The following is a 13329-nucleotide window of genomic DNA, read 5'->3' as shown; positions in this document are numbered from 1 at the left end:
AAATACAAATTTTCTTAATGATCTTTTTAGTTATTTTTAGATTTTTAACCACACATTTTAAGAATAGCCCATCGGAAACCTGAATCGCAGAATATACCATACACACCAGTGTGTCAGGAACAAAATTCAAGGCACAGTCAAATGCAGTTGGTAATCTGAAATTGGAGTATGGGGTGCACTGGTAAAGACCATTCAAAATCCACCAATTGCAGCTTACCCGGCTCTGTGTTTGAGCTTTTTATCTAGGATTCCATCTCTGGAAACAAGTTTATTAAATACCAAAATGCCAATCACCATGTTGACCTGTCAAATAGAAACAAAGGTTGGCCTTTCAATGATATTGAAGGGAATCGGGTCCCTGTTTCTCTTGAAAACCCACTTTTATCAACTCACAACCTTGGCAGAATTATATCCTCATGATGGTAGTGATAGGAAGCACTTCTCAAATATTTTAGATGTGCATAAAGAAAAATGGAATAGTTTAATAGTGGTGTTAGTGTTCATCTCTTCAAGGAGTCTAGTGAGCTGAATAGGTGTGTTGCTTTAATGTTTTAAAGTATAGGAAGCGCATTTAATTTCTACGCTGTGCAGTTAACACTCAGGAAATTAAGATTCAGTTGCTTTGAACAGCACAGGGAACAGTGTGTGATGTGGTCACTTCACTGTAAAACAGAAATTGAAGAAATATTGTAAATCAACAATACTTTAATAAAAGAAACAAAGAAAAAGAAAGAAAGAAAGATGCGATTGCTTAACTTTTAAATTGCCATACTACGTGAATCTGGCATTCTTCTCTCTGAGTCATACTTGGATAAAATAAATTGGCTAAATGAGTTTTGCCCTCTGTCTGTGAATCGAAAAGACTTTGAGTTTGGCAGTGTGAGGCTGGGTGAACTGGGCAGTGAAAACTGCTAAGGATTCATTATTGCCTACGCTAGAAGAACAGAATGCCTCAATTCATCACACCGTGTGGCCATTTCTCCAGGGAGTGGGGAGCATTTTCATGCACCATGCTTTCCTGGACAAAGGGGAAAGCCCATTCAACTCAAGAGTATCTATTAAGATGGACACTAACACTAATTTTTATAACATGCTCTATTGAACACTTCTCAGTATTTTCTTTCTGAGACTCTCTTATCCCACTTAAAAGGCCTTTTGCATAATAGAACTAAAATGAAATCATTCGTATTTGTCTTTCTTAAGTAAAACTGTAAAGAGATGTAGAGATAGCTGTGGTCTATTTGTGGCAGCTTATTATGAAAAGCACCCATGGTTCTCTAACCTACCAGAACTTCCTGATAAAAGAATCCAGTATAATGCTGAAACCAAGATAATCAAGGAAAAATATTTTCTCCTTCTTGCCTTCCTGCCTCTTACCCTCCATTGTCAAAAGAATCTTGGTTCATCTCCCAGTGCAAATGGTGAAGCCTTTACAGTGAACTAGTAGTTTATGAAAATTTGTTTTAAATGAAGCAAGATGACTAGTTAATTAAAAAGAAAATTCCACTTCCTGAATACGCTTTGGCCAGATGGACTATAATGCTAAAATCTGTTTAATTACTGGTGTAAGGAAGATTCAAAGTGCCTGTTAGGTGGGGAATTAGAAGGTGTCACTCTTTGTACCTTCCTGAAAAGATACCATTTAATTAAGAGAAAGCTTACTCATCTTTGCACTCCTATTATTTGAACTAAAATAAAGTGTGTTTCATGGATTATATTAATCTACAATTTAATCATGAGGGAATTCATCACCACTCCAAAGACCATATTTTGGTCTTTCAATTATACACGGATTCTATGTTTCTTCATTTTAGGGTTATATGGATATTAACCTAGTAGTTTAGGGAAATAATCCAATTCACTAAATAAAAATTCAGTGCAGCAGAAAAAGACGTATCTAATAGTTTTAGTATCCCTTTGCTCTTGCTAACACTCATGCCTAGATTTTCTTTTTCTTGTGAATCACAGTTTCTGCTCCTTGTTATAGTTTAGAAGAGGGAGAACAAACTTTAAAGGAAGAAAAGTCACCTAGAATTATTAAGAAAGATATCACTAACTTCCAATTTATTGAATGAATTGTGTAAGAAACTAAAAGGTAACTCATTAATTAGAATCAAATTGCAGAGTGAAATGGATCTTAGTATTTAGTTCATATTGTTTCTGTTCTCTCTTCCATTTTTTTTCAAAGGCTTATTAGATAGGAAAGATTTGTAATCAATAAATTCAGAGAGAGAGAAAGAAAGGCAAGTTAGTGGGAAATTTTCATGTTCTAATAAATAAGCATGGAAGGGAATTATTTTGTGATTTAAAAAAGAAAAATTTGTAACTCTTGTGTACAACATATGGCAGAATGTTCTTAATGGGGTGGGGGTAGATTTTTACCTCCAGGGAACACTGGAGGGTATCTAGGGACATTTTTGATTGTTACAATGGAAAGGTATATTGGTATTTAGTAGGTAGATACCTGGGTGGTGTTAAACAAACAGGACACACCCACAACAAAGAAATGTCCCATTCAAAATGCCTGCTGCACTGAGGTTGAGAAACTTTGACAGATGAACCTATATTTTCTTGCTGATATTTGGTAGCAGCCACAGTTATTAAGGTCAACAGATCTTAATAATTATGTTAAATCATATAGAATAAAGACGAAATAGTAGTTAATGATGAAATTCTATATATTAACAAGGAAGAATTTACTGAAATGTACTCAAATTTCTTCACAAATGTGAAATTACTATAACGAAAATCCCACACTCCTACAGTGAATATTCTTCAAGTGTCAAGATAAGGCTATTTTAGCATAATAAAAGACAATAGCAGTTTATCTTCAAATTTAAGTTGTGATTCATTGAACTCTAGAATTTCTCCACAATAAATACAAAAGTGTCACTCTAATGGAAACAAAGTAGACTTCCTTTGGGACGAAAACAAACTAAAGGTGATTTCGGTGGTTACCAGGACAACAGCGGCTGCAGGTCCCACGAAAGCATACAGTAGTCCTCCTTCAAGAGAGAGCCAGCAGCTGAAAATAACATCAGATAAAAACTAACAAAAATTAGTGATAAGTGTTAAACCACAAAATCATGACACGAATAACTGGAATTATGCATTTAGCCTTGGAATTTTGGCCTATTTCAAAAGTCTGTAGTTTTTTTTCTAAAGTGCATAAGATGTGGAAAAAAGCTAAAATTAGAACATTTCATGAGTAAGAACTACTATAAAACTCTCATAGAAAAGAAACTTTTATTATAAGGCCTTACTGTCAGGCAGTTAAAATGCTTGAGACAAATTAATTACTCATGCAGTGAGATTTTTACACTCTCAGTACAACGGTGACTATTACTTAAGTTTCGTAAAATTCTGCCTTATATCCACTATGAAATTGCTCAAGTCTACTTTGAGGCAAAAAGAGCCTGTTTTTAGAGTCTTGTATGTGCCATTTACCTGTTCTTCCTTGAGGCCATTGAAATAGTGGGAGAAATTTGTTTAAAAGCCATTATGGCTCGGAATGTATAATCTACATTTTGCCTGCTTTTTTCCTTCTAATTTTACTTCTTCCCAGACTACTAAAAAATCATGAAAGATAAGATTTTGAATAAAAATAAGTGCAGCTGTGTTTGTTTCAATTACTAGATTCACCCAGAGAAGCAGGTTTGCATTGATGGAGAGATGGTAACCATTTAGGTAAAAACACTTATCCTCTCACAGCAGAGGATTGTTCGGAGGGCACGGGGCTGGGCCCTGGAGCTTTGCCCGCTGCCCATGAGGGCATGTCTGATACAGGAGGGTCCATGAGAGGAAAGCATGTGGGGACCCTGTCTTCCTGCTAATGCAGAGCCATGCACATCGCCTCATGCACCTGTTTTTGACATCTGACCCTTTCAATATTACTTCTCAGTCGCCAGAATCAGCATGCTGCCTCCAAAATGGAATGACAATCAACAGTTAAACAGTAACTTTTCTCTCTCTGTTCTAAGAACTTTTCTACATTGGTGGTGGTGGTGGTTCCATGACTTACTCATTTGTTAAAGCTCACAGAACTAGACACTTAATAGGGTGAGTTTTACTCTTTATTAATGAGTGTGTGTGTGTGTGTGTGCGTGTGCGTGTGCGTGTGTGTGTGTGTGTTGCGGGTGGATTCAAAGTCTGCATCGAGTTATCCCTCCTTTGCCATTGTAGCAGATAGATAAAATTCTATTTTCCCACTTTGGGGTTGACAATTTAATGTCCATTTTTAAATTAAATACTTGGAGAAAGAACCCTTGGTCTGATAGCACACTTCTGTTTGGTCTCCCTGAGACAGCCACTAAATTTCTACTACATTTTTGTGCAAATTAATCTTCAAACTGATACATTCCTCCTTGTTTGGTATTCGGTTTTAATCATACGCTCCTCGAAATTTGGAGCCATGTCATCTATAATCCTACTTCTTGCCATACCCCCAACCTGGTGCCCTTCAAAAAGAGTCAGGCTGTTATGAGAAGTAACAGCTTCAAGACAACGATGCTTAGGTAAGATACTCTATAGCACATGCTATCAGGGAGATTTTCCATACCGTGGACTGCATAAGAAAAACGAGTGCTCTGTTGACACAAGTTCTTTCAATTCTTTGGAAGTTTCTTCCAGCCAGGCAGGTGAGGTGATGCCTCCTAGCACACCTTCCATTTGGACAGACTCCCCAGAGGGCCTAATTAGCAGTGATTCCTATCTCAGGCCTGAGCACAATTAAACAGGGCATCTCTGTTTCAAACTTATGCTTCTAACAAGACGCCCATCTCTTTCCCTGTTTCTCAACTCTCTCCTCAACTTGAAAGAGCAGATGATGTAAAGTATGCAAGTGCATTGTTTTACATGTTAAATATTAATATAAACTTTACTTATAACTCTTCTCATAGAGTAGAGCAGTATTACAGCTCTAACTAGGATGGGCTGATACCAAATCCTGTTCTCTCCTTTCTAATTCCTTCCATAGTCCAGGCATTTTTCTAGTGTGGAGTCTATTGATTCCCTGATCAACACGTTTTAATATATTACTCTAACAGCAACAAAATTTGAACTAACATGACAAAACTTGGCTGATACCAATACATATTAGCACCTGTGAAATCAGAAGCTCAGATCAGCATTATATTCTAACAGATAAACATGTCAAGAGTTATCCAGTTCTTAAAAAAATGTACCTGACATTGAACTTGCAAAGTAAATATTGAAATTATTTTAGAGATTAAAGACACTGGTCTTGCAAAGAAATGGGAAATTGAAAGAAGAATTCTGAACAGCACTGCAGCATTTAACTCCTAATTTTTGTGCATTTAAGCCACCTTACATCATTCCTCAGTAATGTGGCTTCTACCATTGTTAATGACTCAATGACAAAGTGCAAGCCATCAGCAGTGCCAGCCAAGACTAATGAAGCATATTTGATGATTTATTAATTATAAACAAGATTTATCACTGTAGATGGACTTACTAGTGGTCAGTGCCATATCCTTTCGTCCTGGTGAAGCCTACTGATGTGGCCACCACTAATGCCGGTAAACCTGCAAAAAAAGTATTGTCACATGTCACAGTCAACTACCAGCACTGTGCAGACTGGCTGAAGCAAAGCTAGCACAAACTCAGAGTGCTGAAATTGGAGGAACTGCCTTCACATGAATCACTTCATAAAATACGTTTCCATTACAAAATTTCTTTCAAGTACAAAAATATGAGTGCGACAGCTGGGTTTTTATCTCACCACATTTCTCAGATGTTGCTAGGTGACCACCACATTTGACATGAGTTTAAAGGAACCTAATAACAAAGATTTAGTATATCTTTTAAGATGTTTTTTCCCTAAGGGTTTACACTGTTATAAAGGAAATTTATAGTTATAAAGTCAGAAAGGAAAAAAAAAATGATGTTCTGGTGTGACGGAATAGAATAGAAGTGGAACATTCAGTTGGCCTCATATTGATCCTTGTCAAGTTGTACTTATAATAAGACAGGAAAAATAAACTTGTCACTTAATTCTATCTTTATGATTTACTTACAATAACAAGAATGTAGGAACAGGGTTAAGGGCCCTAAAGAACTGATTTTTAGGCTTCCTGCTTGTCCTGCTTTAATAATCCTTAATGAAGGTCAGAAAATACATGCCCATTTTTCTTCATAAACCTCTAGGTAGGTATCACTCCAAGCACTATTCGGTCTTTCTTGGGATTCAAGTGCCAGCACCCCTGCACCAATTCTGACCTGACATCTGAAATTAGTTTATGTTTCCATGAATCATGCTCACCTTACATTCAATGGAAATTCCCTGTGCTCTGGTGAATGAGGTTCAGTCTAATAGAGGCTGTTTAATTTTTATTTTTAAGTTCTGGGCATGCCTTCTTTTCAGGAAGACTGTGCCTTTTCAGTTTGAAAAATTCATCAACGAATCATCTTGTGTCCCCCTCTACCAACCTTCTTTCCTCCTATCATTTTCCCTTATTCTAACCATTCTCTTCCAGGAACCCTTCCAAATTGACATCATTTTCTTCGTGAAGCTTAATGACAGGAACTTTGGAGAGCACTTCCCAGGGGTATACCATTATTTTTTTTTAACAAGTGCTGGTCTCTTTCTCTCTGTGTGTGTGTGTATATACATGCATACACACACACACACACACACACACACACACACACACACACACACACATATATAATGTCTCCTCCTTCCCCTTTCTTTTCCTCCATCTCCTTTTCCTTCTCCTTTTTCATATAGTTGACTTTTTGGATTGATTAGATGAAGTTTGTTAGAAAAAGAATTATCTTTTGGGTTATAGCTAAAGTGGTAATAGCCTTTATTCCATGCAATTTAGATTAAAAATTCTGTTCTAAATTTATTATGTTGTATTTTGCCATTGTGAAACTCATATGCCACTATTCCGCCCACTCACAGACGTCCTGATGGTCTAGAACCATTGGTTTAGTTTTATCACTACCCAGAGTAGTTTACTATTAGCTGTAAACTTAGATACAAGCTGTGTACTCTCCCCTCAAGATCTTTGGTAACAATGCTAGGTAAGGTAGATAACATTTCTGAAAATCCTAACTCTTTATACTTCAAGGCAAGTCCCCATTTACCTGCACACTATATTTCTTGGATCTATTCAATACCTGATTCAATACCAGCCCAACTTTAGGAGGTCTTTAACATGAAATCCAGACAAAATTTTTAAGAAGGTGTAAGTACATGACATTCTTCAATTTCTTCTTAGTGGTTTTCCCATTTGCCTGTGCAAACATGACCACCCTGGCTGAAAACTGATGGATAATCTTTGTGTTCTTGGTCCTATTTTTTCCAGCATGAATTATTCTGGTATGGTAATAAGTTCACTTATTTGTAATTTTTCAGGATCTTCCTAGTAACCTATTCCCAAGCCTTCTGGCACATTAGGCATTTGTTATATATTTGGTCCAAAATTCCCCAGTTTTTTTTAGTGCAAGTCTTGAAACTCAAAGGCAAATATGACAAAATCCTGGTTTTCCTCTAAAACTAGTTTCTTAAATAAATCAAACTAGCTAATTAATTCTAATTAAACTAAATGGATATATTAATTCTAATTAAATATTAAAATTGGCCCTTTGAAATGCATAGATCTTCCAGATGTCCATTTATGAGGCAATGTGAGAGAAATGTTTCATAGAGAAGAATTAATCATCCTCAGCCTGTCAGCAATCCTATGTTTCCTTTGAGGACTCCATGGACTAGCTGTGAGGTTTCATTCATGGTCTAAATGGCTTTCTCTTATGACATGAATAGCTCTCTTGAAATGGGCTCCTCTTTTTCTTTTTTGTCTTTTTAGGGCTTCAGGTGCTGCATATGGAAGTTCCCAGGCTAGGGATTGGATCGGAGCTGCAGCTGCCAGCCTACACCATAGCCACAGCAACGCCAGATCTGAGCTGCATCTGCAAACTACACCTCAGTTCACAGCAATGCCAGATCCTTAACACACTGAGCGAGGCCAGGGATCAAACCCATGTCCTCATGGATACCAGTCAGGTTTGTTACCACTGAGCCACAATGGGAACTTAAAGTTTTCTTGTGGGTAGTACATGGCCAGTACTAACGATGACTAGCACATCATGTTTTGAATCTTGAACATCATAAGACATTTTGCATTTCCAGAAACAATTTGATTTCCTGTCTGATACCTCGAATCTCATTTTATACCAGGTAGGCACTGCTGATTGTCAACTGACTAGCTATGTGGTCGTCCAATAGCCACTCCTTTTCTAGAGGTCCAAATGCTGAGGGAGTGTAAATATAACCAGCCTCCTGTATTTCCACTTCCACATATCAAATTAGATACAAAGAAAAGTAGCCTGGGGAGAATCACACTCTCCAGTTTCATTCATTACATAAGTGTTCAAAGTTATTTTAACAAGAGCACAAAAGGGAATATTAATATGCTTACCCCATCCAAGGCACAAAAAGCGTTTCCTTATAAGCCGCGTCCTAATTTTTCCAGTTACAGCCATATATGATTGCCACGCCTCAGTCAGAACCCAACAGAATGAAGCCAGGAAAAAAAAGTGCAAAAATGCAGTGGTGGTTGTACAGATGCTCTGTGGAAACAAACACAAAAGAGTCACATTCAATATGGTGGGGGTGGGGGGACTATGTGTCCTTCAGAAAGTTGTGAATCTCCAACTCACTGCTTCTACTTCAAATACCTCTCTCTCCTTCATGACAGAGTAATTATTTACAGAAATTAGAAGCCCTGGAATCTTGATGTTGTACACAATATCTGTGATAGTAAAAAAAGTCCTAATTCTGTTTCTGTGTTCAATTTTTTTATGAGGAGAAGCCTGAATGTAAATTTAAACTCAAGAGAGATTAAAATTACTGCTTTACTTGAATTTTTTTCTTGAAACATAATTATAGGAATGGTCCTTTCTTTGGTTTAATTTAAGTTACAGACATCTTGCATAATTCTTTGGGCTATATTCTTTATCCTTCCTTCCTAACCAATAATGTTTTGTTGTTTTATCTGTTAATGTTATGATTACACTGTAACAGCCTTTCGAAAGGAAAAAAATGAATTTGCTTGTATACAATTGTTAACATTCAAAGTATAAGGGAAAAGTGTAAAACGAGGTTTGTATATTTTAGTAGTAGAAAAACAACATACATATTTTAAAGTACTTAATACATTGCTCTGTGTTATTACATTAAAATATGTGTCCCAATCAAATCATTTTGAAAAACTAATCAAGTCACTGGCAGTAGACAACCATGATTTCAGAAATATTTTTCCTTGTGTGGGCAACCTAATCTCTCTAAATTTGCCACCGTTAGTTGTGACTGACTCGTCTGCAAAGAGGAGCAGCTTCATTTTGGTAAAGGCTGCTGTGTATTTCACTATTTGATATAATTTCTTTGTGTAAAATTTTTTTGATTTTACAGCTGCACCTGTGGCATATGGCAGTTCCCAGGCTATGGATCTAATCAGAGTTATAGCTGCTGGCCTACACCACAGCCACAGCAATGCCAGATGCAAGCTGTGTCTGCAACCTACACCACAGCTCATGGCAATGCCAGATCCTTTAACACATTGAGTGAGGCCAGGGATCCACCCTGCATCCTCACAGATACTAGTCGTGTTCGTTACCACTGAGCCACGATAGGAACTCCAAAATGCAAGCCTTTATAAACTAGTACCAGTTACCAAACTAATTTCTTCCTTTGTCAGTTTCAGTCTTGCTGTTTCCAAAAATTGAAAAATGCAAAACATATAGAGCTAAGGGAAGAAAAATTATTAAAAACTCATAACAAAGAAATAAAAATACACCCTCCCCACTTTCCCCCTTTACTGCAATCCACTGCTAAAGCAGAACATCTTTTTAAAAGTTTAGCCCAAATTATTAATATTATTTGTTTATTCTTTTGAAATTCACCAGATGTTAGGTTAGCTTTTCAGCTCTTTTAATCCTATAAAAAGAACTTGACCATGTTTATCTTACCAGTTTGCTTTAATGATGAGGGATAATTATAGATACTGTATAGTACTGGGCTAGGCACATAGCAAGTGCTCAACTGACTATGAATATAATCATCATACTTTAGGTAGAATGGAAAATGTGTTGCCATTTATCAGCCCGAGATTCCTTATTTCACTTGGTACTTAAATCTACTTAATACTTTGGCTTGTTCTAACAAAGATGATGACTCTCAGGATAAGAAAGTCACAGATTTCCAGTACCTTTTTCCTCATCCTTTGACTCCTGTTTCAGTCATAATATAGAAGCTCTAACCAGCTGTGATTTCTTCTTTACTTGAGATAGTGAGATTTTTTCTCCCAAAGTTGAGGTTTAAACATCTGCAGACTGATGACTTTGCTCATTCTTGATCTGTAGCCCCTGATCCTGATTTGAATTTCAAAGAGAACTCCTTCATTCAATTCCTGGACTAGTTACACTTTCTAATTCGCCTGTCATGTCTTCCATCCATTCATCTCATCCTAGTTGTATGTGCCAACAAAGCGATCCCTTCTCCATTTATAAATTAGCAATACAGGGTTATATGAAACAATGTAAAACGATGAAATGTTTAAATGCTAGGTGTTAGATGTGCTGAAATTTTGTAAGAAATAGTAAAATAATAAGTCTCAATACAGAAACTTAATTTGCTCTCTCTGTTTTGTGTATGTTACTCTGGCACTTCCAAGACTCCCTTTAATTCTAATACAAATTTAAATATAAATAATATGAATAGTTTGAGGATAATGACATTTTCATTGCAGCAATTCATGTCTCTCTGGACAATAATATGGCCACAGTAGGTGCGGGGAAATACACAATAACCCGAGAAGTAAGACCCATTGCTATGAGCGGTAGCATTTTACTACACTCAGATAAATATTCACTGATGTCCAAAAAATGCTCCAAGTATGGAGGTAAGCTGTCTTAACCTAAGGAATGTGTATATGTGGACTAAAAAGGTCTAAATTCACAAAAGTAATCTTGTATGAAGGGTACAGCAAAATCTATGATTCTGAGAGTTAGAGGAAGGGAGCTACATTTTGCTTCATTATCTTGTGAAAAGTCAGAAACACACTGAACTGATTTTTCTACTGACACATTATATTTGCTAAGCTGTCTTTTTATTTTATTTTATTTTATTTTATTTTTTGTTTTATTGCCACACCTGCAGCATATCAAGTTCCTGGGCCAGAGACTGAATCCTAGCTGCAATTGTGACCACAGCTGCAGCATCTCTGAATCCTTTTCACCTATGGTGCCAGGCTGCAGCTGCAGCTGCAGTGAGATTCTTAACCCATTGCACCACAGCAGGAACTCCTAAGCTGTCTTTGTAAAATACAAATTTTGTAAACACCGATTTTCAAATGAAGTCTGTTATTTTCCACATGTGTCACATCAGTTCCTACAAGGAGGTGACTCTAATGTTTTAGCCTCAGAATTCTTTGATCTCTTCTTCCATAGAAACTAAATCCCACATAGGTAACTCACAAAGATCCCTTGGATTACCGCAGTACTGGGGATCTTTCCACTTTTACATCTGAAACTCTGATTCTCTTTTTTTGTAAACAGGTTCATATCTGGTCACCTGCTCAATTCTTCCTGCTACTGGACCCACTGTGGTGACCTCTAGTTTCACATCCTCTCTTAATTCAGGCTCTGTGTTTCTGCTCTTAACTCCCACAATAGCTGGGTCTTTACAGCTTGACATTCCAAACACAAGACTCACTGCCTCCTCAAGCTTTTCATCCAGTTCTGCTCCTTCCTCCTTGCCAAACCCCCATTCGGTCCTGCTTTGCAAATGGAGAGTGTTGTTGACAAACATCACCAAACTTGGAAAGTTGTGTAAATCCGCAAACCGAGGATGGTTTACACCTTTAAACCTCGTGTGTACTCTTCACCCCAAATCCTCAGGGACAGCAGAAAAGGTTTCAGAAAGTAATTGGAAAGAAAAGATGTGTAAATTGCAGTAGACTAGAGCCTGTGAGAAACATCTGAAATACAGAAAGTCAACGAGGGCAGAATCAAAACCAGACCCAAAGCTGACCCTTAGGAGCAAAGATTAAGACGTGGAAAGTAGATTTAAAATACATGGGTGAAACGGAGGTTCTAGCATTTGTTTTAAAGTGTTTTCAGAAGGAAAAAAGAAAATTTGGGGAAAAGGAAGCATTTAAAGAGATATAATGGGGAAATTTCTCAGAACTTTCAAGATCCTCCAGCTGAAAGATAAATAAAACAAACCACACACAGACACACACACACACACCCCAGTTTAGATGGTGATGAAATCTGTGAACATCAAGAATAAAGAGAAAATTGTTAAAGCTCTCAGAATCAAAAGAAAGATTTCTTACAAAAGGAGAAGAAACAAATTGACCTCAGACTTATCATGAGCAACCCAGGAAGCAAGAAGACAATAGACTATTTTCAACATTCTAAAGGGAAATAACTGTATAATTCCTCATCCAGCAAAACTATTATTCAAGTCGAGGCAGAAATAAGGAAATTTTTAGAAAGGAAAGAAACTTTGAAGTTGACTACCTTAAGACTGTCTCTGAAAGAATTGCTAGGCAATATAAACCAATAAGAAGAAGAAATCCAGAAGATGGGAATGAGACAAAAGGAGTCATGAATATCAAATAAATATATTAAGTCTAAATAAATGCTTATTAAACACTTAAATATATATTCATTATATAGCCACTTGGGCTGTTGGATGGAAATCCTGTGGAATTAGATTGTTATGATCATTATACAACTACAGATGTGATAAATTTGAGTAATTAAAAAAAATTCCAAATCATATTAATGAGGGTTAAAAGGTAAAGATAAAAGTTGTTAAGGGAACAGGGAAAAATAAAAGCCTCTGTTTTTGTTTGTAGGAATATTTGAGATACTGATTAACTCTAGATGTTCGAAAAATATGTTCGAACATTTATGTTAACACTGTTAAGGTGACCACAAAAAAGTAGAAAATAATATAATTTGAAAAATTGTAAAAAAATAGAACTAAAAAAAATCTATCAGTCCAATTAATAGTAGGTAAAAGGACTACAACTGGAAAATATGATAAATAGAAAAATATTGACAATAAGAACAATTCTAAACATATGGAAATCATAATAAATGAGAATGTTCTAAACTCAGTAGTTAAAAGTGAAGAATTTTTTATACTGGAGACAAAAATAAAAATCCAGTAATGAATTTATAAGAGACCTCATACCCAATGACATAAGAAGACTGAGAATTAAGAGATGAAAGATCTATATTAAGCAAATGCTAATAGGCAAAACTGAGATGTCACAATGTTAATATTGAAAA

At 36.4% G+C, this 13329-nt stretch overlaps 1 protein-coding gene across 9 annotated transcripts in view; it reads right to left on the bottom strand.

Annotated features, from left to right (window-relative positions):
* The window catches only part of ADGRB3 (adhesion G protein-coupled receptor B3), a 733899-nt gene that overhangs the window by 53418 nt on the left and 667152 nt on the right, over positions 1 to 13329 (bottom strand). For all 9 annotated transcript variants that reach the window (XM_021072848.1, XM_021072838.1, XM_021072869.1 and 6 more), the window contains 4 exons: positions 8445 to 8595; positions 5474 to 5543; positions 2959 to 3025; positions 218 to 303 (listed from right to left, as the gene is read on the bottom strand). In XM_021072848.1, coding sequence (XP_020928507.1) covers positions 218 to 303; positions 2959 to 3025; positions 5474 to 5543; positions 8445 to 8595 — 374 coding nt within the window. The remainder of the gene's footprint in view (positions 1 to 217; positions 304 to 2958; positions 3026 to 5473; positions 5544 to 8444; positions 8596 to 13329) is intronic.

This window comes from Sus scrofa, chromosome 1 (assembly GCF_000003025.6).
Source record: "Sus scrofa isolate TJ Tabasco breed Duroc chromosome 1, Sscrofa11.1, whole genome shotgun sequence".
Lineage (NCBI taxonomy): Eukaryota > Metazoa > Chordata > Mammalia > Artiodactyla > Suidae > Sus > Sus scrofa.
The sequence above is the reverse complement of the archived record's forward strand: the minus strand, read 5'-3'. Positions and strand labels throughout refer to the sequence as shown.